The sequence below is a fragment of the Balaenoptera borealis genome, assembly GCF_965194805.1.
Source record: "Balaenoptera borealis genome assembly, chromosome: 1".
Taxonomy (NCBI): domain Eukaryota; kingdom Metazoa; phylum Chordata; class Mammalia; order Artiodactyla; family Balaenopteridae; genus Balaenoptera; species Balaenoptera borealis.
The window spans coordinates 148,902,979-148,929,983 of record NC_138860.1 but is presented as its reverse complement, the minus strand read 5'-3'; the positions used below and the strand labels follow the sequence as shown (position 1 = coordinate 148,929,983).

Here is a 27,005-nt window from a genome sequence, read left to right as displayed (position 1 = left end):
TAACAAATAAAACATAGATCATCTCAACTGACACAGGAAGAGCATTTGACAAAATCTGACATCAATCCTGATAGAAACTTTCAGCAAAGTAGGAAAAGAAGGAAAATTTCTCAACTTGATAAAGGCCATCTATGAAAACCTACAGCTAACTTATCCTTAATGGTGAAAGACTGAATGCAAGGCATCCAGATTGGAAAGAAGAAAGAAAACTGTCTTCACTCACAGATGATATGGTTATATATATAGAAAATCTGATGAAATCTACAAAAAAGAAAATCTACTAGAATGTACAAAATTTAGCTGTATTTTTATATACTAGCAATGAAATATGGGAAGTTAAAATTTAAAAATATGACTTGCTGTTAAAAAATATGAAATAGGAATAAATCAGACAAAGGATGTACAAACCTGTACACTGGAAACTATAAAACGTTGCTGAGAAAAATTAAAGGTGAACTAATAAAGGGAGAGATGTAATCACAGGTGAGAAGACTCAACAATGTTAAGATGTCAGTTCTCCCCAAACTTGATCTGTAGTTTCAATGCAATCTCAATCAACATTCCAGCAGAACTTTTCTATAGGAATTGGCAAACTGATTCTAAAATTCATATGGAAATGCAAAGGAGCTAGAATAGCCAAAACAGCTTTGTGGGGGGAGGAAAATGGTAGGAGGACTAACACTACCTGATTTCAAGGGATATTGTAAAGCAACAGGAATCAAGACAATGTGATACTGGCATCAAGACTGACAAATAAGTCAATGGAACAAATAGACCACAAATATATGAATTACCGTTTTTTTTAACATAGATGCAAGAACAATTCAATAAAGGATCGTCTTTTCAACAAATGGTGCTGGAACAATTGGATTCCATGTGCGAAAACAAAAACAAAAAGAATTTTGATTCATTACTTGCACCATATAAAAAATGAACTCAAAGTTGATCACAGACCTAATTATAAAACCTAAAACACCAAGGTTGCCTCATAACTGGAGAGAGGTCAGGACAGATGTTCAACTCTGTGAAAAGACTCTGAAAGCACTCATGGACTTCCCAGAAGCCTCTTCTTCCAGATGTGATATGTATTGGATAGCCATTCCAAATAGGAAATACTGATACTTTAAGCAGTTTGTTTAGGTTATACTTAGAGTTCTATCTAGGTCACAGCAGAATACCCTTACTGCAACTACACACCGAGTATCTGATTCCAAAACAGAGTAATTCAACATGGAGGATGAGGCATTGGAAACTTCTGGATTCTTTTTCTAGGCTTTAAAAATGCTTTACTGAACAAGTCTAATTACTCTATTTCTTTGCCAGAATTTCACCACTGGTTAAATGAATTCAGTAGCATTCACTTCAAAGTAATATTTTGAAGTTTAATTAATGAATGTCTTATTTATAAATCCTTACAAAGAATTGTTTGACTTCAAACCTTCAGGATGAAACCAAATTGAACTTGAATATATTTTTGCTAGTGGCTTTTCAGAGAAATGGTCTCTTTTTTCTCCCTGTGGAGAAATCAGCATAAACACTATTGGAATTTATCTAAACAAAAGAATGGAGCATTTTTAACATTCCATGATAAAATGGAATTTTTCTTGGAAAGGAAAAAAAAAAAACCAAAACTATAAACCTTCTAGACGAACATATAAGATAAAATCTTTGTGACCTTGGGTTAGGCAATTATTTCTTAAATACAACACCAAAAGCATGATCCATAAAAGAAAAAATTTGATAAATGGGACTTCGTCAAAATAAAAAACTTTTGCTTTTTGAAAGACACTGTCAAAAGAATGAAAAGACAAGCCATAGACTGGAAGAAGTATTTGCAAATCATAATCTGATAAAGGGTGTGTGTATTCAGAGTATACAAAGAGCTCTCAAAACCCAACAATGAAAAAACAAGCAATATAATCAAATTTTAAAATATTTAAACAAACCTTTCACCAAGGAAGATAAGCACATGAAAAGATGCCCAACATCATTAGTCATTGGGGAAATGCAAAGTAAAATCACAATTAGATGCTACCACACACCTATTAGAATAGCTAAAATTAAAAATACTGATCATACCAAGTGTTGGCAAGGATATAGAGCAACTCAACTCTCCTACTCCAATGATGGGAATGTAAAGTGATACAACCACTTTAGAAAACAAGTCGTTTCATAAAAAGTTAAACATACACCTACCATATCCAGCCATTTACTTTCCAAGATAAATGAAAGCATATGTCTGTTGCAGGAGAGTGGACTCGAATACTCAGAAATGAATTGTTCGAGGAGACACACATGCTGACAAAGCAAGAGACTTTATTGGGAAGGGGCACCCAGGTGGAGAGCAGGAGGGTTAGGGAAACCAAGAGGACTGCTTTGCCATGTGGCTCACAGTCTCGGGTTTTATAGTGATAGGATTAGTTTCCGGGTTGCCTCTGGCCAATCATTCTGACTCAGGGACCTTCCTGGTGGCGCACGCATCACTCAGCAAAGATGGATTCCAGTGAGGAGGATCTGAGAGGTTGGTAGGACATATGGACTGGCTTCTCCTTTCTCCTTTTGACCTTTCCCGGATTCTTCCGATTGGTGGTGGCTTGTTAGTTCCGCATTCCTTACCAGGACCTCCTGTCGCAAGATAACTCAAATGGTTGCTGTGGTGCCTGGCCAGGGTGGGCGAATTCAGTCAGTGGTTCCCCTAACATGACCATGTAAAGACTTGTGTATAAATGTTCAGAGCAGCTTCATTTGTAATAGCCCAAACTGGGAATAACCTAAAGTCTATTAACAAATGAATGGATAAGTGAAGAATGCATTTCTTCAGCCTGGAATTCACAAATCATGGTACACGCACATGATGGAATACTACTCAGCAATGAAAAGGAATGACTATGGGCATGCTACGACATGGATAAATCTTTATATGTTTTTTTTTTGCCTGCACCTCTCAACATGTGGGATCTTAGTTCCCCGACCAGGGATCGAACCCATGCCCCCTGCAGTGGAAGCTCAGAGTCTTAACCACTGGACTGCCAGGGAAGTCCTTGGATAAATCTCATAATAGTTATTCTGAATGAAAGAAGTCAGAGAGACCAAAAAGAAAAAGAGTATATGCTGTATGATTTCACTTATATAACATTCTAGAAAAGTGCAAACTAATCTATACTGACAGAAAATCAGTGGTTGTCTAAGTATGGGAGTGAGGATCAGAGCGGGTGAGAGTGAAGGATTACCAAGGTGCACAAGAACTCTTGAGGGTGATGCACATGTTCACTATGGACATGAAACTATGTGATAGTTTCATGGGTATATATCAATACATGTGTCAAAACTTATGAAAGTGTACATTTTAAATATGTGTAGCTTATTGTTTGTCAGTTATACTTCAATGAAGCTGTTTTAAAAAAACTCACTGGGCTTCCCTGGTGGCGCAGCGGTTAGGAATCCGCCTGCCAATGCAGGGGACACGGGTTCGAGCCCTGGTCCAGGAGGATCCCACATGCTGCAGAGCAACTAAGCCCAGGCGCTACAACTACTGAGCCTGCGCTCTAGGGCCCGCAAGCCACAGCTACTGAGCCCACGCACCACAACTACTGAAGCCTGTGTGCCTAGAGCCCATGCTCCATAACAAGAGAAGCCACCACAATGAGAAGCCCGTCGACACAACTAGGGAAAGCCTGTGCGCAGCAACGAATACCCAACGCAGCCAAAAATAAATAAATAAAATAAATAAAATTAAAAAAAAAAACCTCACTGAACTATATACACTTAAGATCTGTGTATTTCACTAATGTAAATTACAACTCAATAAATGTTTCTTTAAAACAATGGAATCAAAGAAATCGCTTCTACCTGACCTGAAGTTGCTGGGTGGCCCTCAGAATCCCAGTGACAGCTACCAGGCAGTGCCAGTTTGGACTGGTCCCTTCCCTCTCTGCCTCTCTGAGAAGCAATGTCCTCCTATCAAAAGTCTGGCTGGGCTCTGAGCTCCTCGCCAGCTCTGATGTCTGTGGTTTCGTTAGTCTAAGGATGAATGGAGAGTCCCGGGAAACAGTGATGGCAGAAGGTTAAACCAGACCAGTTTTCCAGTCCAAACCCTGCGGTGAAGCCTGAGTCACTTTAAATTCCATTCATCTGTACCTGCGTGTTTGCACAGCAAAGAACCTGTTGTACTTAAGGTACTGATCTTGGAGCCAGGGCCAGGGAGGCTGGGAGATGGCAAATGTTGACGCTCCATGCCTAAGTTCTCTCTGCAGGCTGTGGCATTAAATCCCCTGCTCTGCTGATGTGAACCAAGGGAGCGGCCTGGCTGGCCGCCCCGGGCTCTGTGTCTTCCTGGACCTAGCTTATGGAATGCTGTTTGGGAGGTTGCTACAGCACCTGCTTCTTTGTGAAAGGAAGAACCAATAAAGCAGAAAAGAACAAACACCGTTCTTCCGCCAGCACCAGCCACCTCCTGTTTACAGGCTGCCTCCCCCTGGCCTGGACTCCAGCTTTCTCTTCTAGGGAGTCCTGGCTAAGAAAGAGTGAGCCATCAAGGAGTGGGGATGGTGGGCTCTGGGTGTGAGCCTATCAAGCTTTGATCCTGACTCCACCCTTTAAAAACTGTGTGATCTTAGCCAAGCAACTTCATCTCTCTTAGCCCCTGTGAGGTACAAATAACCAAACCGGGTTCCTGGAATGGTTGTGAGGATAAGAGAAAATGGGATACAAGAGCTAAGACATGTACCAAATGCTCACTAAATATTGCCTGGTAATATTTGTGGACAGGGACTGTTGCCCGCCAGTCCAGTAAACAAAGAATGTTGCCCACCATCCCAATTCTATGAAGATCAAGCCATTAGGCACTGCAACCTCCCACCGATGGTGTACCCTGAGGGGAATTCAGGATGGAGAAAAACAGGAAGCATTCTGGGCTTTGAATACAGGCCTAAATAATTAAGATGCATATGTAAAGAATAATTTCAGTGAACCCAGATTCTTTCATTTTTCCATACATAGAAAAGTGCCAAAATCTTTCATTTGTGATGTCTGCTCTTTGTGATTAGCAGTAATCTTTTGGTGTTAGACAACATGTTTTTGTTTTTTCAGCAAAAACCTCCTATCTACCCTGGTTCCTCCCTTACCTCTTCAGAGCAGTTCCTAGAGCTGTCTGAGAGGCTGTCTCCTGGGCTATAGTCCTCAGTAAGGTCCCTGGATAAAACTTAACTTGCAACTTTTAGTTGTGCATTTTTCTTCTGTCGGCATATTCATTAAAGGCCCTCTCCTTTCTTCTGCTTGAAGCTTTACTGTTTCCCAGCGGCATTCACATTTTGGATATCACTTTTCCCCCTAATGCCTGCAAAGTAGTCTGATCATGACATCCTTATTCCTGCTGTACAGAGGAGAGCCTTCTTTGCAGCCTCTCCTCAGAAGGAAGAATCAAATGTGTTTCTCCTGCTGAATACCTCTGCCAGCACCCAGAATCCAAGACTCTTCCTCATACTCCAGCCACGGGGGACAACTTCACGTGCCCTTAGGTGCCCCTCTTGCACTGGCCCCTGTGGCTCTTCAGCCTGGTCTGCCCTGTCCCTGGCTCCTTCATCACCCTGCTCAGGCATCACTGCCACTGGAAGCTTCCCAGACCTCCTGAGACGTAGCACGAAATAGCCAACTGCCGTGGCTAAGTGCCCAGACTCCTGGTGTTGTCAAACCCAAGTGCATGTGCCTGAGGCACAGTGAGGCCAGACAAACGGAAACAGAGTTTGGAGCAGAGAAAGGTTTATTTCAGAGCCAAGCAAGGAGAACGGGTAGCTCATGCTCCAAAGACCCAAACTCCCCAATGGCTTTCAGGGGAGCATTTTTAAATGCAACATTTGGGGGTGAAGGCTGCAGGATTCATGACTTTCTTCTCACTGATATGTTGTGAAGCAACAGTGTGGTGTTTTAGGAATCTTAATCATCAACTTTCTGGTTCCGAACGGTCTGGGGTCTCGTGCTTGTGCTCAGCAGGTAGTCGCCATCCTCCACCTGAGTGCGGGGCTCTCAGTTCCTGTAGAACAACTTAAAGATATGCATCAGATTGTTACGTATATTCCTTGAGGAGGAACTAGGACTCTGTTCTCACTAAACTATTATCCTTACTTTTCTTGTTTAACTGCTTTTCCTTTGTTTCTATATTCCCGCACATCCCTAGTTAGTAACTGCTTGAGTCCGTTCTTTGGAACTCAGGGAAGGCCTAGGAGACTAAGCAAGAAATGAGGGGGTGGGGCACGGAAAGGCTCCCCCCTCGCCTTCCCAGGAGGCCCTGCAGGGTTCTTCTCAGTTTCCCTGGCTCTGCCCCTACCGGTCATACACACTTCAACAAGCTGCCTGGCCCCTGTAAGCCTCATATAAACACAGTACCACCCTCAGAGCCTTGTTGGAGGATGAGAGGTAAAGCTCCTACTTAGCATAGTGCCTGGCTCATGGTAAGTGCTCAGCAAGTGCCAACTGCGTGCACCTAGAAAGCAGGCTTTTGGTCTTCCCCCTGCAACTGACATGCTGAATGGACTCGGGAAAGTTGGTCTCAGCTTTGGTTTCTCCATCCTGTAAAATGAAGCATCTTAACCCCATGGGCCTGTTAGGGAACCGTTGACTGAAACCACCCGCCTTGGCCAGACACGGTGATAACTACTCATGGGTTGTCTCACAAGAGGTCCCACCAGGAAGGACCCTGAGTCAGACCAAATATGGGCCAAGCAAGATGATTAACCAGAGACAACCCGGAAATTAACCCCATTACCATAAAACCCGAGACTGTGAGCCACGTGGCAGAGTTGTTCTCCTGGGTTCCCTTACTCTCCTGCTCTCCGCCCAGGCGCCCCTTCCCAATAAAGTCTTTTGCTTTGTCAGTATGAAACCGTGCACCTCAGACCTTGACGTGAACCCATGTGCCGGGACTCAAACCCGGCCAAAACCCATAGTATTCCAACTGAGATCACACACCTGGTCTCAGGACTTAATGAAGCTCAGGTTCTTGATGTCTCACTGCAGAAAGAATTCAGTGAGAGACAAAGTGACGGGTAAGAAGTGGATTTATTTAGAGAGAAACACACTCCACAGACAGAGTGTTGGCCATCTCAGAAGGTGAGAAAGGCACCAGGGTATGGGGTTGTCAGTTTTTATAGGGCTGGGCAATTTCATAGGCTAATGAGTGGGAGGAGTATTCCAGCTATTTAGGGAAGGGGCAGGGATTTCCAGGAATTGGGCTACCACCCACTTTTTGATCCTTATGGTCGGCCTTGGAACTGTCATGGTGCCTGTGGGTGTGTCATTTAGCTTGCTGATGTGTTACAGTGAGCGTATACTGAGGCTCAAGGTCTAGTGGAAGTTGACTAGTCCTCCATCTTGGACCCATTTGGTTCTAATCAGTTTATGTCATGTCCTTGGGCTATGTCATTCTTTCAAAGGTTGTGCCCTAACCCCTTCCCTCCTATTTCAAGTACACATGTCTCCTCAGACAATTCATTTCCAAGTGTTAGACAAGAGACCCACTCTCAGGCCCTGGAAGGGGTCCCCTTCCTGCAACAGGCCCATGGATGGGCTTGGTTGGGAGGGGAGGGCAGAATTATGTGCAACCCATGGGGCCAGTGCCTCTGGGCATTTTTCTGAGAAATCCACAGCCCAGTGAAGAAGCCCAGGAATGGATGACCACTGAGGTCTCCCTGTCTCTTTCTTGCGGGGACCAACCACAGCACCACAAGCCCCTGGCAGAAACTGGGCCTCTCCTGCACCTGAACCACCGAGGCTGACTGATATTGAAACAACAGGGAAGTGGGCAGGGCACAACCTATTATAGAATGACATAGCCCTTGAGGATACAACAAACACTGGTTAGAACCGTTAGGTCCAAGGTGGTGGAAGATTCAACTTCCAGTGGACCTTAAGCCTCATTATACACTCATTGTAATATATTAGCAAATGCTAAATGACACACCCACAGGCACCATGACAGTTCCAAGGCTAACCATAAAATGTCAAAAAGTGGGCGGTGGCCCAATTCCTGGAAATCTCTGCCCGTTTCCCAAAATAGTTGGAATAATCCTCTCATTCGTTAGCCTATGAAATTACCCAGCCCATAAAAACTAACCACCCCATATTTCGGGGCCTCTCACCTTCTGAGATGGCCCATGCTCTGTCTGTGGAGTGCTTCTCCCAGGGCCATTCTCAACTTTTGAGACGGACCACATTCTGTCTATGGAATATGTTATCTCTCTAGATAAATCCACTTGTTACCTATCACTTTGTCTCTCACTGAATTCTTTCTGCCAAGAGACATAAAGAACCTGAGGTTCGTTAAGTCCTGAGACCAGGTATGCGATCTCAATGAAAAGACAGCGGGTTCAAATCTCAATGTGAGTTGAGCAGTTTCAGCATGAGCAAACATAGGCTCCTTCTTCCTTGGCCTCTCCCCAGTGACCTTGTTTTCAACAACTGATGATCAGGATGTCAGGAACATGTTGGTATTTGAACGCTGGAATGAGTTTCTGAAACTTTTCTTGTTCCTCAGGGGTGAGTCAGCTCAACTCTCTTGTCCTCTCTCAGGCTTCGGGGCCCCTGTTGTCCTCATTCTCACTACTTCCCTTCCCCCCCAACACGTGTTCCACCAGTAAATAGCCCTTGATCATCCTCTCTTCTCTGCCCACTTGGTCATGCCCTGGCATGTTCTTCTTGGACTGTTACTGTTACTGTTGTAATTAAAGGTCACTGTAGCTCCAGGTGACTTCCTTGCTTACCATGCCCTGATGACACCCACTGCCCTTAGGATGAAGTGTGACACACTATGCCCTCCAGGATCATGTCCTTGCCCACCTCCTCACCTCCTATTGTCCTATTGCTTTGGCCACGTGGCCTGTTGGGCATTCCCACACCTTTCTTCATGAGGCCCCTCAGCCGGAAATGCCTTCTCCTCCGCCTGTACTACTGGAAATTCTCCTGCCCTCCAGAGCCAGCCCAAATGCCCCTCCTCTGGGAAGGAGTGGCTGCTCTGGATCAGTCTTCAGAACAAGGATGCCCTGAGTGTGCCCGTAGTACCTCACTTGTGCCGCACTTGGAGAGAAACTCAGCCAAAGATGCCAGAGCCCAGGGCTGAGGCTCCCTCGGGCAGGATCCCTGAGGCATCCCGTTCCGGGAACTGGTCTTCAGGTCATCAGAGCCCAAAACATGATTGTGTCCTGGCTCCCGAAGGCCCCTCCTTGGTGCCCTCAGCCCAGCTTTTTCTGCTGTCCCACCCCTCCTCCCAGTGTGAGGTGCCTCCTCCGTGGGATCCTGTGCTCCTCCAGCGTTGGACCCAGGCCTGCTCACTCCTGGGTGCCTGGCGCCCGGCTTGGCACAGAGCAGGCGCACAGAGACTGTTTAGCGTGTGAGTGAATGAATTAACGTGGCAGTGAATGAACTAGAGCTCACCCGTCTCTCTTGGTGCCCATATTTATTTCAAAACTCACGTGAGACTGATACACAGAACTGATTTTATTAATTTCCAGTGGAGATATGTCCGGCTCCCTCAGCAGGAGTCCCCTTATTGGCCAGATTCCAAGTCCATCTTTCAGAATAAGGGTGGGGCACTTTCTGATTCTCAAGCCACCTTTTTAAATACGCTACAGAGACTCTGCCTCCACCCTGGCCAAGACAGAGTCACACTGGTAGATGGAAAGACTTTGGGGTTGGGACACCATGGATGGTATTTGAGTCCCAGTTCCAGCCCTTACTTTGCTGTATGATCCTGGTTATTTCTCCCTCTGGGCCACAGTTTCCTCATCTGTTTAATGGGGATATCCATCCTTGCCTGCCTGGGTGCTGTGAAACTGGAAATGTACGTCGAGAAACAACTCTTTCACTCAGGCTCCGGAACCCAAATACAATCCCTACTTGAAGGAACCTGGGCTGTTTTGTTGGGCAGCTGGTCACGGGGTGAGGGTGGGAGTGGTTGGGAAGAGAAGGGATGGAAGGGGCGGTGGGGGTGCTCCTCAAGCTGTTCTTCCTACAGCTCAGAGCTTCCTGGGGTGGCTTCCTAGGGGCAGGATGACAAGTACCCCATCTCATGTGTATCTCATGTGATCCATCAGTGGGACCTGCTAGGCTTACTGAGCTGAGAAAACACTGAGGCTGCATCCAAGTCCAGCAATATCTGCCTTAGGTACCAAAAGGGCAGGAAGTGGCATATACTTCATATATGTGCCATTCATAAGGGCTAAACTTCTCAGCTTGGTGTTTAAGCCCAAGACTTATCTTTTCTCCAAGGGGTGACAAGGTCAGTATCTGCAAGCCTGTCTTGGAGTGGAGGAGCAGATTTCCTCTGTGCGGCCCCAGAGTCAGGCCTCCAATCATGGAAGCAGATTCCCTTCGTCTTTGTTAGGAGTTGCCTAACATGCTAGTGAGCTCCCCGTCACTGGAAGAATTCAAGCAGAGGCTGAAAAACTTGAAAGCAGGAGAGGCAATTCCTATTCAGAGACAATGGTGTGTAGATCCCACTACATGATCTCGAAGGCCCCTTCCTGCCCTTGTGTACTTGGATTCATAGCACATGTGATGGGTTATCAGTGCCATTCCAACCAGCCTCCCACTCTGGCCTGGGTGACCCATTCAGGGTCCAGGACAGGAGTACTCGTCAGACCAGTCGGAGCAGTGCTGCACGTGATCACGGCAGAGGCTCCTGGGGATACAGCTGCAATATTTGAAGACAGTCGAGGGACAGCGCCACCAGCCAGGGCCGCAGGGCGGGCACGTAGTCACTGGGAAGACAGAAGAGCAGCTGCTCTGTCCTGGAATGCCCCGTGCACCAGGGCACTCCTTAGCTCTGAAACCTACCATTGCCTCCACAGCCCTGCCCCATCTGACACGGGTTGACTATATTCCTTATTTCCCTGGAGAAGAGAGAATCTAGACTCCCCAGCTCATAGGCTGTGCGACCTCAAGCAAGTCTCTCACCCTGTCTGAACCTCAGTTTCCTCATGTGCTCAAGGTTGTTATTAAGGAAGATAGGCAAAGTGCCAGGTCCACAGTCAGTGTTCAGTTACTAATGGGCGTATATAGTCTCCCATCCTCCTCTCTCACCCTGATTCGGTCCCACCAGCCCGCTTACGATTCTCTTGAGGGCACCTCGCAGACCTCCCTCCTTTGCCCTGGATCCTGGGCCTCCAGCATTCTTCCCTGCACACCCAGCCTCTGCCTGTTGAAACCCTGTCCGTTTTTTAAGGCCTGCTTGAATACTGCCTCTTCTGAGAAGTCTCCCTTGATGATTACTTCTCCTATCTGCCCCCTCCACAAAAAACCTCTCCAGGACCCCAGCACTTCCTTTTGGCATCAGCATGATGTGAGTCCTGGGGGTGGGACATATGTTTGACCCCTGACGGTGCCCCAGCAGAACCTGGCACCAGGCCAGCCCCCAACAGTGCTCAGAACATGTTTGTGGGTTGAACACTGGGGAAGAAATTGAAAGGAAACTCTGGAGCAGTGAAAGAACTCGTCTCAGAGTCAGGAGACCTGGGTTTACACCCAAGCCCCCTTCCTATCACTCATCATATTAAGTCACTTCTCCTCTCTGGTCTCAGTTTACCTACATATAAATTGGGGCCAGCGATTCCTGCCTTCCTTTCCTCGCAGGGTTGTTGGGTGGTGCAGAGAAGATGAAGGAAGCCCAGGTTCAAACCCCGGCTGGGCCACGTACGTATTCCTTGCATGACTGCCCTCTGGGTCCCAGTTTCCTCATCTGCGACCTTGAAAGCAAGTTTCCCACCACAGAAGAATAACTTTCCAGAAGGAGCCCCTTGGAGTGGTAGTGAGCACCCTACCACTTGAGGCATTCAAGGAGGAGTGGAAAACTTCTTCCTAGGATGCAAGAAGGGGATGCAGGGGGAACTTCGGAGATTCTCTCTGTTTAACTTCTGCCCTCTGGCCACTGCCTGGCCACCTGCCCCAGCCAAGCTCGTGCCCAGACCCCCACCTGGACTCAGTTCATCTGAGCAGTCCCCACAGTTGTTGATCCCATCACACTTTTGGTTTGAGTAGATCCAGGAAGCGGGGTCTCCGCAGTGAGCCACGAGGAAGCCAGGGAGGCTCTGGGGCATGTCTCCTGCAGAGGGAGAGATGAGGCAGGAGGAAGTCCACATCTGGATGCAGCTGCCTCAGGACTATCCGGAGGTGGATTGTCCTGGCCACCCTGGCAGCTGTCAAACTCGGGGTCACTGCCCATCTATCCAGGAAGGGCAAAAGGAGGTTTCTTGGGGAGGAGGTCAAGTCAAGGAGAGAGGAGGGTTCTTTCCCTGTTCACCCAATAGAATGCCCAGAGCAACTTCTCCCTACTCAGCTCTTGCACCTTCCCACTCCACACCATTGCTTGCTTTATTCCTCCCTCCAGAAAAGTCCTCCTTGACACCTGTCCAAAACCATTCCACCTGCAAGTCCAGGTTCAAGTTCCTTCACCTCCAGGAAGCCTCTTCCGACAGGAACATAACAAGAATAAATATGAAGCCTTGCACTTGGGTCCCAGAACTCAGGGAATGTGGGATCACATGCTTTGTAAAAGAGAGTCAGAGCGTCTTTCTTGGAAGTGAGTTCTGTGTTAGACAGCAGTGTGACAGGTATACCGAAAATTAACACAAACTCAGGCCACATCACTGGAGGTATAACCCAGACTTGGGAGGGGAAAAGCCTTTGTTCCCTGGACTCACCAGAGCCAGCCAGAAGTGTCATGGATGCTTCTGGGGCCAGTCCAGGGAGAGGGACATGGGCATTTGGTATGTGTTCTGTAGAGTGCTGGTGGAGTGGGGAAGACCAATCATAAGGGAGTGACTGGGAGTTCAGAGGGTGGCCCGGGTAAGAGGACACTCATGGGGGACAAGAAAACAATCTCCAAATCCATGCAGTGCCATCATCATGGGAGACAGATTGAAATGTAGTTCTTGGGGGGCAGAGGTTAATGAGAGGGCAGAGTTGGAACCAATCAAGGATGCTACTGGGAGGCAGCTCTAAACTCAGTACAAGGGAGACGTTCCCATGGAAAAACCAGGCAATGACAGGAGCAGCTGCCTCAAACTGTAGTGAGCGTCCCATCCTGGGAGTGTGCAAGCAGAGGCAGAGGGGATTTGGGCATGAGCTGGGACATGGACTAGATGACCTTAAAGATCTCTTCTGGTCTTGAGGGTCCATGATGCAATGACCCTCCCCCCATAAGCTACCCCATCCCACCACTCCGGCTCACCAGGCTCTCTCCCTCCTCTGTGGCAAGTGCCACGCCCCTCTCTCTTGAGAGCTGTCAGGTCTCTAAGGTCTGGGACTACACCTTCCCATTCATTCATTCATTAATTCACTCATTTCATCATTTATTCAGCAAATTATTCCTGATACCTCTCTGTGCAGTGCCCTGTGCCAGGCACTGGGCCCCAATATCAAGCAGATTAGGTTTGCCCCAGAGGAGTTCACAGTCTGATGGGGGTGGCAAACATGCCAATTGAGAGTGACAACCAGTGTGACTAGGGCTGGGGTGCAGGGAAGCACAGGGGTTGTGAGAGCCCAAAGGAGGGAACTTAATTTAGTTCGGGCATCAGGGAAGGCTTCCTGGAGGAGGTAGCACTTCAAATCTGCCTTGAGGGTTGTACACAGGTTCTCTGGGCACGGAGATGCACAGAGTGGAGGCATCCCCTAGCGTGGGCACATGTGTGTGCGTGTGAGTGGGACAGGGCAGGGGAAGATGTTCCTGGCTGAGGGCAGCATATAAGCAAAGGCCTGAGGACATCAGGGTGCCTGGTATGTTCAGGGGTGGTCGAGCTTCAGCATGGCTGCAGGGAGAGCTGGAGTTGGGGGGGCAGCTCCCAAGGGGCCCTGGAGTAGCTACTCACGGCACAAGGCCTCCTCCTCGTCCTCGCCGTGGGCACAGGTGCGGACGCCATCACAGACCCTGCTGGCTGGGATGCAGCTCCTCCGGTCATGGCATAGGAAGCCCGTCCTGTTCATCTGTGTCACGCAGGGCTGGGCCCCTGAGTGGGCAGGGCGAGCCCCGGAAGGGTCAAGGGTGGTGTTTACAAGGGCATCACCAAGTTCTCCCCACTGAGCCCCACCTGAGCTGGGGTGAGAGGCTTGGGCAGTGGGGAGGACACTGAGCTCCAAGCCCCAGCTCAACCACTTGCCAGCTGTGTGACTATGGGCAGATGACCCAACCTCTCTGTGCCTCAGGTTCCTTTCTGCAAAATAGGGATCATAGCACACACCCCACAGGACAGTTGGGGAGATTACATAAAAGCCTCTGTGTGAATAACCCTAGAGAGAGTGCAGAGAAAGTCATGGTTTATTGAATGACTGTCTCATGGGAAGTTCCTGAGGACAGTGCTCAAGTCAGTGAACTGGCTTTCATGGTGGGGCTCCTGGTGCAGGTGAAGGTGTCAGAGGCAACCTCCTGGGGCTGGCTGGGGACTGTTATGCCACAATCCCTTACATCTGGGACAACTTTACGGGCTGCAAAGCGCCTTCACATTTTTATTCTATTGTTTCCCCAAAAACCTCTGTGAGGTGTGATCATTAGCCCCATTTCATAGATGAGGAAAGTAAGACTCAGAGGTGCAACATGCCCGGCCGCACGGCTGATACCCCAGGCTGCTGCCTCTGCCCTTTCCTGAGGCCGGGTCGCTTCCCCAGTGTCCAGGAGTGGTGGGGACCATCTGAGTGTCCATCCTTCTGAGAGTCTTCCCTTCCATCCCACTGCGGGGAACACCCAACCCTGGGGCTACCCCCAAAGAATTAGGGGAGAGAAACTGACAGACGGGCTGGGAGGTCCGGCTCCGCAGGCTGTGCATGTGTACACGTGTGAGTGCAGGTTGGAGGTGGGAGTGGGTTTGTGCCTGTGTGTTTGTGCACATGTGACCACGGCTCATCTCCTGGAACTGCCTCAGCTAGTGTGAGGGGGCCGGCCCTCGGAGACAGTTACATTGTCACACACACACAGCTGCTCACACAGACATCCATCAGTATACTCGCACATACACAGACGTGCACACACACGGACACACACACACAGATATGTACCTGCATACACAGACATGTGCGTATACACAGACACCTGCACACACACATACACACACACATAAACACACAGACACACAGGTACATACACGCAGGCAACTCCTTGCGTGCTCACATCTATCCCCAGTGCCCATGCTCAGGCATGTAGGGTACTGTGGATTTTACCCCCTACTCCACCTGTCCCCTTAGCACCTCCTGCTAGGTGACAGAGCCATCTCTCAGAAAGGTAGGTCTGCTGACACTCTGCCCTCAGCTTAATCCCCGCCCATGGCTCTCTGGATGGTGACCTCCCTCCCCAGTGCAGCCTTTGAGGCCCTGGGCCTCAGCCCTGCCCACTGCTCTGTCCTTCGTGTCCACTGACCTTCTCCTCCCATCCCAGGGACTCTGCACAGGGTGCTCCCTGTGGTTTTCCTGCCACCCCTTCCACTAACCAATCCCACTTTCCCTTCATGCCTCAGCCACCTTTCACTTCTCAAGGAGCCCTTCCTGACTCCTGGACTGGGTCGGAGCCCTGCTCCAGACTCTCAGAGCCCCCATTAACCCTGCCTTACTGTACTTATTGGATTAATATCTGCCTCACTCTCCAAACTGTTAGCTGCATGATGGCAGGGTCAGTGTTGGGGCTCACCACTGAAGTCGGGCCTCAGGGATATGTTGGACAGGTCCCTGTCCTCTGTGGCGAAGGCAGACATGCAGATGGATGGCACCACCCAGGGTGACCAGACTGGGGGAAGAGGAAGTGTGAGAGTTATGGGAGCTGAGACAAGGCTCCTAAACCAGGCAGGCAGGGAAGGCTTCCTGGAGGAGGTGGCATCAGAGCTGGGTCATCTCAATAGCTCATGCTTATAGATGTGCAAATGGAAGCTCAGAGATGTGTATATGTCAGTGTCTGTGTGTGTCTGCACATGTACCCTAAGGAACTGTCTAAAAGTCATTTCATGGAGAAGCCAAGCAGGGTCAGTTTTCCCCCATCTCTCTGTGTCCCCATCCCCTCCCAACAAGTCTGACCCACCCTCTCTTGCCCACCCTGACCTGGCGTGTGAGGTGGGGGTCCAAGGATGGCGACCAGGGCAATCAGGGCTGCAAGAGTTGCCAGCAGGAGCATCAGGAAGGCTGAGAGGCAGGCCCCTCGGCACGAGCAGCAGAAAGGGCTGCAGTCGGCTGTGTGGGGTGGGAAACCAGTGATGGAGCAGCCAGTGCTGGGGCCCAGGGATTCCCTGCCCTGACCGCAAGTGGTCCCTCCCCACTGGGGTCCTGGGGGGCAGGACAGGCTTCCCTGGAGGAGAGGGCTCCCAAGCCCACCATGATGTTCTCGGCTCTGCCTGTGGGCCCACCCCCACCAAACACCTGTCTCTGGCCCAGGTCCAGTTGCTGGTGAGTGGCAGTCAGGATGAGGGTCCCAGGTCTCTGCTCCACCCCCCTCACCCTGCTGTCCTTCCATGAGGCTGTCTCCTCAGTAGGAAGGGAGAGATGTACACCTGCGTATCAAGCCCCTACCATGGGGCAGAGACCAAAGCAGGCCCTTCATAGCCATTATTTGTATTTTCCAAGACAACATTTATTTTATAAATGAGGAGACTGAGGCTCAGAGAAGAAAGGGTTCAGGTCACCTTGTGTGGAGCTGGGATGTGAATCCACACCTATTTGCTGCCCAAACGGGTGCCCTTTCCACATGCCAACTGATTGCTCATTCTGGAGCCCATCAGGAATTGGAATCCCAGCTGCACCACTTTCCAGTTGGGCCACACTGAAAAGCCACTTTACTTCTCTGTGTCTGTTTCTTCAAGTGGAAAATGGGGGTCATAATGCCTACCTTAGAGTTGTTGAGAGGATTAAGCTAGGTACTGTATCAGAACAGTGCTTGGGACATAGTAAGTGCTGTAAAGGTTTTAGCTATTATTCATGTTTATTGAGCATCTACTATGTGCCATTCTGTATCTGAAGTACTGTGGAAATAGGTGATGTCCTCCTCCTTTAACTGATTTCGATCCTTTAATATTTGCTTGCTTGTGAAATAATGAAACAAAGTCTTCTTGGGATCCTACTAGATGCCCTGCTCTGTAGAGGACACAAAAGCAGTCACAGCTCTGATCCCCTTGCCCTCCAAAAGCTTGTAGTTGCACTTAGAAGACAAGATGTAGACAGGTAAAAAGAAGAGTGTGGGCACTCCTGCTGTCCTCTGGGGCACAATTATCTCAGAGAGGGGGCAGGAGCGGGTCTGATGCATCTACGTCCCCAGGATCCAGCCTGGGGACATAGTAGGCAGGCACACAGTAGGTGCTTTCTGAATACTCTGACCTAGAGATCCAGGAAACAAGGGAAGGGCCCAATTCAGGTCAGTTCAGGTCATTTCCATGTAATCCATTCACATTTCCAGAGCTGCCTACTCTGTACTCAGGCTATACCTATACACCCGCTGCTCACAGAACCAGGTGGCAAATGTGGTTAAGAAAGTGTGAACAAGGTGTCATGGGTGCTTGAAGGAGGGTGGGATTTCCACAGGCAGGCGAGGGGAAGGTGCAAGGAGAGGGCACTCCAGGCAGAGAGCGCCTGGATGGCATGCGGGGGACAGCAAGTGGCCCCGTGTGTCCGGAGCCCGGGGTGGGCGTGCATTGGGAAGGGAGACGATAGCCGATTTATGCTGTAGGAGATGCAGCATAAATCTAAAACCCATATTCCCTGCAGCCTTAGTCCGTGGCTCCCTTGTAAACTCAGGTAACCAGGGAGACAGCGGGAAGGCTGGCAAGGAGCAGCATGGTTGGCCAAGCAGCCACTCCTCAAACATTTGTGCAGCACAGGCCGGGTGGGTGGGGTCACAGGAGAGCCTCGGGGCCCACGGCCAGATGAAGGCTGCACTTCAAAGCCTGAAAGCCCTTAGGTGCCGATGCCCCAGGGGACAGACGGGAAAAGGAGGCCATTTTCCCACATCACGCCCACCGTGAGCCAGGCTTGAAATAAACAAGCGCCAGTGTGGAGCAGCAAAGGCACCGGGGCTCTGCAACCAGAGGGACCCTGATTCGGATTTGAACCCTGCCTCCCTCCTCCCATCCGTGTGGGATCCCAGCTTGGCTGAGCTACCTGACCTCCCTTCACCTCAGCTGCCTCATTATTGCTGTTACTGCCCCCTAATAGGAGCCCCTCTCAGAGCTGTCCTGAGGGTTGAAATAGGCCCTGCGATGCCGGGCACATAACAGGGCCTTGATTCTTGATAGTTATTAGTAGTAGCTACCTCTCTGGGGCTGTTTCCTTAAACGATCAAATGAAGGCCAAGATTGGAAACACATAACAGGTGCTTAATAAATGTGTTCTTTCCTTCCTTTATTCCACAGAGGTAAAGCAAACTGTCCTGGTCACATGGTGAGCCAGTGGCCAAGAGCAGGTGCTAAATAAGTGCGTAATCCTGCCTATTTTATCCCTCAGAGGTAAAGAGAATCACCCAGGTCACCCTCTGAGCCAGGGACTCGACTCCAGAGCTCTTTCCTCTATAGGTTACCGGCGGGTACTGTATGTGGCTCTGTGCCTGTGAGGTGGGCAGCATACAGTAGGTGCTCCACACATGCTTGTGCATGGAGAGAACGAACCACCCTATTAAGCAAATGGCTGTCATCATGGTTGGCCAGGACGCTGGGAGCAAGGGGACATCAGCAAGGGGACAGAGAGCGGGACAGAGCTCTCTCTGTCTGAGAGAGCGGGAGCCTTAGGGATCCCCCTTTGTGTCTCTGTAGCAACAGCCCAGCTTCAAGGGAGCCCCACGTGGGGGAGGGACTGGCCCCAGGCCCTCCGTCCTTTACCTTCCCTTCCAGGGAGGGCTTGGCTTCCAGCGGCAGCAGCATTGCCATCCCCCTGCCCAAGAGAACAGAGTGAGGGGTGGGCTGAGGTGAGGCGAGGTCCAGCCTCAGGGAGCCAGACTGAAAAGTTTTTCAGAAGTGTCACCAAGAGCCTCGGGGGAAACCACGGGCCCTCCCACTCCAGCATGCTGACTGCCCCAAACTCATCACGTCCACGTCACGTTCCCACACCCATGCCTGTACTGTGCCCTGGAATGCCTTTTCCTCCACTGTCCACTTGGCAAACATTCATCCCTCAAACCAGCTCAGGCGGCTCCCCTAGGATCCCCCGGCTGCCCCCTCCCATAATGTCGATCGTCCTCTCCCTTGGCCTTCTGTCCCCTCCCAGCACGTATCACCTGAACCGTGTACCTGGTTCACCTGTTGGGTCCCCATACAACCTGGTAGAGAGCCTCCAGGGTGGTGGAGGACCCGAGTCACCTCAGCGTCTCCCCTCTTTACTGCCCACCCTTAGCCTGAGGTTGGCTCCCCGTGGTCAGGAGCTGTCTCAGGGCAGCTCTTACCTGGGGGAAGATCTTGTTCATGTCTCCGGCTCCCGGCTCCAGTCTCCGGGGCCCTGGGTGGGTGCAGAGAACTCAGCGCAGGCTCCCTGCCTGTCACCAGGGGCAGCCTGGGGGAGGGATGACAGAAGGCCTCGCCTGGCCGCACCCACCCTGTGGGCAGGCCCCTCCCCGGCTGCCTCCCATGCCGAGGAAAGGGCAGCAGGGCCCTGCTCCTGCCTGGCCCTTCCCCACTCTGCAGTCTGACAGCCACACTCCAAGGCTGGAGTTCTCATCCCCATGTTACAGGCGGAGAGTCTGAGGTTCATAGAGGGAGAAACTGCCCTCAAGTCACACAGTGTGGGTTTGGTGGGGGCGTTAACTCAGGAATTTTTCAGGGTGTGATTTTTCCTCCACATCAATTATGAGACTGGAGGATGTCAGGCCCCCCAACTGCATGAAGATCCAGGCAGAAATACCCAGGATTAATGTTCCAGTGGCTAAAAAGCAGGGGTCATTTTTTTCATTGATGTTTGTTCAATTAAATATGTAACCTAGGTGGAAAGAATATGCATTTCCCACTAAAATTATAAAGCAAATATAATTTTAAATTATTTTCTTTAAAAAAGTGGCCATGTACTTCTAATGTTTCTGGAGATGATGCCTGTGATGGGGGAGGGGTGGGGGCAGGTTGCTTCCCTGAATAATGCCTTCTACCAATTCAGCTTATCCCTCTGCTGAGGAGACCAAGGTCCTGGGAGCTTAAGGGTCTGGTTGGAAGCCTTGGACCAAGGGAGGAGCGGTGTCCACCTCCAGAAGTGAGCTTGGGGGCTCCAGGGAGGGTCCCTCTGTATGTAGCCTGCCTCTGATGCCCATGGGCTGCCTAACCTGTAACCAGCCTTTTCTTTTTTGTTGGGATATAAACTGCCAAGTCCATGGGGATGGGGGTGGGGTTGGGGGTGGAATGGACAGACTCAGGGGCAGCCCTCAGAAGGTGGCAGCGCTGGGAAGAGCTAAGCTATAGGTCAGGGGAACGTGGTTCTCCTGAGGGCCCTGCCACTGGCTCTGCCGTGGGCAAGTCATTTCCCTTCTCCGAGCCTCAGTTCTCTTGTCCAGAAAAAGAAGGAATTGGACTGGATGAAGAGGATGTCTTAGTTTGGGGATCCCCATAATCAGACCTAAGAACAGTTTTGAAGGCAAGCAGATTTAAGAGGGAGCAATCCCGGGAAACACCGGGGGAGTGAGGCAAGTGAGGCTCCAGTAACAGGAGTGTTATCACACTCATCCCACTGTGGGCAAGAGGAACTTTCTCTTGCTAAGGAATTCGGGAGAAGATGCACCTCAGAGTCACCCCACCCAAGGGTAAGGGAACTGAGGTATGCATTTGCCAGTTCTTGCCAGTCACTGGCTGAGAACTGCTGGAGGGTATTTATTCCTGGCACCCCTTGGCCCACCTTAGGCAAAGAGATGCCAGTGTTGGCAGCTGCAAGCTAGGCTGATGTGCCCTGAAATGGAAAGGGCTGAGGGGTACAGGCAGGACCCTCATGGCATGTGCTGAAGATGCATCGAGATTTCACCTTGCATGCCAACTCCAATTGATTGTTGAGAGTGTCTGGAACATGAGGTTCAGAAGGATTCTGAGGTCAGGACTCAGGGTTTTATGATTGAATAGTGATGTCTGCCATGGGTATAAGAATGGAGAGTGGTATCATGCATGATGACCATTTTGCCATTCTGGGACCAACACATGTCCTTCAACTCTGGCCTTTTTTTTTTTTTTTAATAAATTTATTTATTTTATTTTTATTTATTTCTGGCTGCATTGGGTCTTTGTTGCTGCTTGTGGGCTTTCTCTAGTTGTAACGAGCGGGGGCTACCCTTCGTTGCAGTGCACAGGCTTCTCATTGTAGTGGCTTCTCTTGTAGCGGAGCAAGGACTCTAGGGCACGCGGGCTTCAGTAGTTGTGGCACACGGGCTCAGTAGTTGTGGCTCACGGGCTATAGAGCGCAGGCTTAGTAGTTGCGGCGCACGGGCTTAGTTGCTCCACAGCATGTGGGATCTTCTCGGACCAAGTCTCGAACCCGTGTCCCCTGCGCTGGCAGGCGGATTCTTAACTACTGCGCCACCAGGGAAGCCCTGGCCTTTCTTGACTGTGATTCTTTAGTGTTCCTTTATGAAAAGACTCTTCAGGGATGTGAAATTTCCGTTCCTCTGGACTCCTGCTCCAGTCCAGGTACAGCCACACCTGGCTGTGCTGGCAGCATTGTATCTCTCCAGGGCTCAGGCTGTCACCAAGAACCCTTGAGTGAAGGGCAACAGGGGGTCCTGGAAAGATGGAGGAGAGGCCCTGGTGCCTCAATCCCTGAACTTCCTGGTGTCACAGCCAGGTTATATTGAGGAGAAAAAGGACTTGGGCTGCATTGTACAACCTCCACCTCCACCCTGCTGGGCTCCCTTCCCTGCTTGGGCCATGGCACACCTGGGTAAACTTCTAGCAAGAGAGGGAACTTTGGAGCTGATCGTCCAAATGGTCCCACCACTAGCTGTGTGACCTCTGATATGTCACTTAACCTCTCTGAGCTTCAGCTCTCCCATCTACCTCTATAAACTTCTTTTCCACTCATTCCTGAAGAAAGGTGGTGCCCCAGTAGATGGACCTCTTCGCCCTCCCCACTCAGTACCCAACACTGCATCAGGCCCCCTTGGCCCACCTGCTCCAAACTCTCCCTTCTTCCCTGCTCCCTTTCCCTGGGAAAAAAGTTTCAAAAACTTAATACAGAAAACTTGGAAGAATAATGTATCCACCATCCAGAGATAACAAACGTTAAAATTTTTGTCATTTTTGCTTCAGACTTCTTTTTCCATCAAGCATAGCAAAAATTGAAGGTCTCTTTTTTTCCCCAGTTGTATTATTCCTTCCCTCCCTCCCCAGAGTCAACCAGTTTCCTGAATATGCCTTGCATGCTTCCAGTGGCTGGGTTTTACACACTCTCTAGACACACACATACACATACATCTAGAATCACAGTGCAGGGGCCCCTCAACTTTACCAGATATGGCCAAACTGCTCTTCCAGGTGGCTGTACCAGTTTGCACTTCCATTAGCAGCGTGTGAGAGTTTCTGTCTCCCCAGTCTTGAGTGTCAGACTTTCTGACATCCATCTGCTGTCTGGTAGGTGTGAAATGGTATCTCGGTGTGGTTTTTTTTTTTTTTTTTTTTGGCTGTGTTGGGTCTTCGTTGCTGTGCGCGGGCTTGCTCTAGTTGCAGCGAGCGGGGGCTACTCTTCACTGCGGTGCACGGGCTTCTCATTGTTGTGGCTTTTCTTGTTGCGGAGCACGGGCTCTAGGCGCGCAGGCTTCAGTAGTTGTGGCACGTGGGCTCAGTAGTTGTGACTTGTGGGCTCTAGAGCTTAGGCTCAGTAGTTGTGGCGCACGGGCTCAGATGCTCCGTGGCATGTGGGATCCTCCTGGGCCAGGGCTTGAACCCATGTCCCCTGCATTGGCAGGCAGACTCCCAACCACGGTGCCACCAGGGAAGCCCTCAGTGTGGTTTAATTTGCATTTCTCTAGTAATTCTTATGGCCACCACCAATTGCTAACATTTATTGAACACCTATTTTGCCACATGCTGTACTACATGTGTTACATATATTAACTCATTTAGTCCTCCCAACCACAGATGATGGGAACTATTATTATCTCCATTTTACAGATGAGGAAATTGAGGCACAGAAACACTAAGTTACTTGCCCAAGGTTCACAGTTGAAAGGAGGCATAGCTGGGATGCAGACTTGGGTGGCTGAAAAGTTCACACTCTACTCCTACCTATCCCCTCACTTCTCAGAAGTGTGGTCTTCGGACCAGCAGCATCCTCATCATCTGTGAGAGATGGGGTCTCACCCCAGAACTACCAAGCCAGAACCTGCATTTTAACAATGTTTTTCCATGTTATGGAAAAAACCGAACGAACTTTTTGGCCAACCGAGTATATTGGTCATATGGATTTCTTCCCTGGTGAATGGCTTTTTCCTATCTGTTGCCCATTTTTCTATGGGTGGTTTATCTTTTTCTTATTGATTTATGGATTTCTTTATGTTGGATTTGAACCATTTGTTGCATGGATCATACATCTCTCTCCCAGTCTGCAGCTTGTCACTTGCTTAGAGTGATTTCTGCTGGCTCCCTCCACCTTTCTAAATCCATCTTTCTTGCCCAGAACCAGGCAATAATCTCACTTCATGAAGCCTTCTTCGACTCTCCCCCTTACCCTGGATTTACCTTTCCCTATACTCCTTATGGTCTAGGGCCCCATCTTACCCTGGCTGTGGCGAGCGGAGACCCTCTGCACATGAGATCAGTAAACCTCACCTTCAGTCAGGCAAACCTGGGTTTTTATCCCGATTCTGCTAAATTAATATCTACCTAATTTAAGATGGCAAGTCACAGCCTCTCTGTTTCCTCATCTGAAGAATGGGGATAAGAATATTTACCTAAAATAGTTGTGGTTAGAACGAAGCAAGTGCACATATGTGAAAGGGTTCTGCACCCTGGGAGGGTGCAATATTGTTTCCGGATGACTTGGTTTGTTTATAATTACAAAGAGATCTGCTTGAGGGCTGGGACTGCTTCATAATCCAGTGCCCAGCTCTGGGTTGGACAATGCTAAGTGGGCACCACAACTAGATTGACCCAGGGACCTGAGAGATCAGCTTACAGACCTGCCTAGAGGTGAGGCCAAGTCCCTGCCTCAACATTTACCACTCCTCCCCTGTGCCTTCCATAACTCTGAGAGCCCTGGCTGGCCACCTCTTCTCTGAGACTGTTTCCTTAATTCTAAAATGGAGATGTTAAACCCCATTCTGCTTTCCAAGAGGGATGCTGTAAGGACCCATTTAAAATGACAGAGTGCTATAAAGGGCTTTGCAAAAGTCATGGGGAATCAATAGACAAACTTCATCATGAAATATCTAAGTAGACACTTTTACAAGATAGCATTATAATATTGCTTAGTGCAGATGATTCAGATTTTATTGATGCTTACAGACTTAAGTGTTATGAAATAATCAGATGTGGGGCTCCAATAATGACTGCATGATGGTATATCCTGAGGTAACATTATCAAGAGCTTTTGTTGAAACCTCTCATTTCTAATCAGTTGCTGATTTCTTTCCATACAAGCCTTCAATTATTGCTGCAATGTTGCAAAATAATTCAGGTATGAAAAGCATACAAGAAACAGTAAAATGGACCCAAATAATTTAGAATTGAAGAGGGAAACAAAAATATTTTACTCTTAAAACGACAAAGTAAAATTAGACAACCTCTAAACCAGGGGTTCAGTGAACTTGGATGAGAAAAAAATTAAATATTTTCACTAACTTCTAACTGAAATATAGCATTTCCTTCAATTATGAACATAGGCAACAAATGACAGGGCTGTTAGCAGTACTGTGACTTTATCACTAACAGAAATCAGACATGTAGATATCACAGATGTTGCAGAGATTTCAAAACAATAGTTTGAAATTACTTTGAAATTCCAATAGATTTAGAACCACCAGTAGGCCTTATTTTATGTGTTAATAAAGAAGTACATATATACATAATTGCAAAATTTTGAAAATACCTTAATAACTGTATTTTAATATAGTTTCCTTTGCAATCCTTCATACTTAGTTTTATGCATGTGAAAACATTATTCTGAGGAACAGTCCATAGGCTTCACCAGATTATCAAAAAGGTTCATGGCATGAAAAAGGGTTAAGAACACCTGCTCTAAACAGATAAGTCATTAACATCACAGGAAGAGAATACTTAATAGTGAAATACGTAAAGCTGGCTTCAACAATTACACATTTCAGAAAAGGTATATAAACTGTACTTCAGAACTTACAGTATTGCAAGGAGTCAGAAAATCCACACTAATTGTACAATCTAGCTTTCCACAGAAGGCTGCATTTCCCACTATCTCAATCTTTTATCTCTGTCACTGTACATACCTCCACCCCCAGACTCTAGTCTAGAACAAGTAGTCAAGGAAAGAAAGATAAAAAAGGTAGCTCATACTGATGATACTCATATGCAAACATAACCTGCTCAGCAACTGGAAATGTGGTGAGAGGGGCTCAGGAACACCTGGGTTAGTTGAGGCTGGGCTGGCAAACCTAGAATTTGAGGACGGTGATAAGTTGACCAAGTATTGTGGTTTAAAAATTTAGCCCAACGTGAAATCTGGTAAGAAGCTTAGGAATGCATGGGACAGCCTTCCCAGTTTGCTTGGCAATACTCAGATTGTGACTTGACCCAAAGACTAGGCTTACCATCCAAACAGTAAGGTGGAGGAACAGACAGCCTTATACATAAAAGCTCAAACATATACGTGAAACAAAAAGAAATATGATTACTGGGCATTCAAAACCAAAAACAAAACCCTGGGAAGGGAATGGAATTTCCCATTTCTCTGTGGCTGGATAAGCACAAAATTTAATAGACCCTGGTGGTTACCATAGAGCTAAGACATTGCTGGCCTCTGGACTTGCCCCTCTGGTCTATCGGGCACGCTGTTGCCACGTGCATCATTCTAAAGCACTGCAACTCTTGCTTAAAACCTTTCTATGCTTTCCACCTTGCTCAGGACCAAGTCCAGGTTTAATGAGGTCCTTTATTATGTGATCCGCCGAGCCCTATCTATAGCTATACTTTTGTATGCTCTATGTCTGCCTGCTAAACAATTTGCTGTTCCCCACCCTCTTGCCTCTAGGTCTTTGAGCATACTGTCCCCACTGCCTGGAACACTGCTCCCTGTATTTTGCTTGGCTTTCCTTTAGGTTTAAGCTCGGAGATCACTTCCTCCCAGAAGTTAGGGGTCCCCTCACAGTACTCCATGCTTATCTGGTCACAGCACTTACCACATTAATAATAGTCTGTCTCCGGGCTTCCCTGGTGGTGCAGTGGTTAAGAATCTGCCTGCCAACACAGGGGACATGGGTTCGAGCCCTGGTCCTGGAAGATCCCACATGCCACGGAGCAAATAAGCCCATGCGCCACAACTACTGAGCCTGTGCTCTAGAGCCCGTGAGCCACAGCTACTGAAGCCCGCGCACCTACAGCCCGTGCTCCACAACAAGAGAAGCCACCACAATGAGAAGCCTGTGCACTGCTATGAAGAGTAGCCCCCGCTCGCCTCAACTAGAGAAAGCCTGTGCACAGCAGAAGATCCAATGCAGCCAAAAAAAAAAAATTAAAAAAAGAATAATACCAGTCTGTCTCCCTCTTTAAAATCTGAGTGACCAGAGTTGGGCACTGGGTCTTGTTTGTTGTTGCAGTCCCATCTCCCAGCATGGGGCTTGGCACTCAGGCTCTCAAGTGGTTGTTGAATGGTTAAACTGTGGATCTCTAATACGGTATCTTGGCAAAAATCACTACCATGGTGTGGGGACTCAGCTGAGAATGTTATATACACTGCACCGAAGGTTGGGGGATTAGCTTTATCGAAAAAGGTCTAGAACCCTCTGATTCTCCACATGTGGTCCTAAGATACTTAAGAGCCCACAAAAATTATAATAGAACTATTTTATGTATTTAAAAAATCATAATGGAAATGGCACATTTATCTAAGATAAAGCCACACAGACTAATAATAAGGGA

General features: G+C 48.7%; 1 protein-coding gene across 2 annotated transcripts; it reads right to left on the bottom strand.

Annotated features, from left to right (window-relative positions):
• Nucleotides 1-894: 894 nt before the first annotated feature.
• LDLRAD1 (low density lipoprotein receptor class A domain containing 1) lies at nucleotides 895-19,489 on the bottom strand. 2 transcript variants are annotated; one of them, XM_082359210.1, is made up of 9 exons: nucleotides 19,382-19,489; nucleotides 18,822-18,873; nucleotides 16,063-16,191; nucleotides 15,659-15,754; nucleotides 13,854-13,991; nucleotides 11,960-12,088; nucleotides 8,838-10,748; nucleotides 3,850-6,028; nucleotides 895-2,625 (listed from the first exon to the last, which is right to left on the bottom strand). In XM_082359210.1, the coding sequence occupies exons 1-7, from the start codon at nucleotides 19,400-19,402 to the stop codon at nucleotides 10,600-10,602; spliced, it is 714 nt and encodes a 237-aa protein (XP_082215336.1). In that variant the 5' UTR covers nucleotides 19,403-19,489; the 3' UTR covers nucleotides 895-2,625; nucleotides 3,850-6,028; nucleotides 8,838-10,599. The 2 variants fall into 2 exon arrangements, with proteins under 2 accessions (XP_082215336.1, XP_082215337.1); XM_082359211.1 differs by lacking the exon at nucleotides 8,838-10,748 and having other exon boundaries at nucleotides 895-6,039.
• Between the last annotated feature and the right edge of the window lie 7,516 nt (nucleotides 19,490-27,005).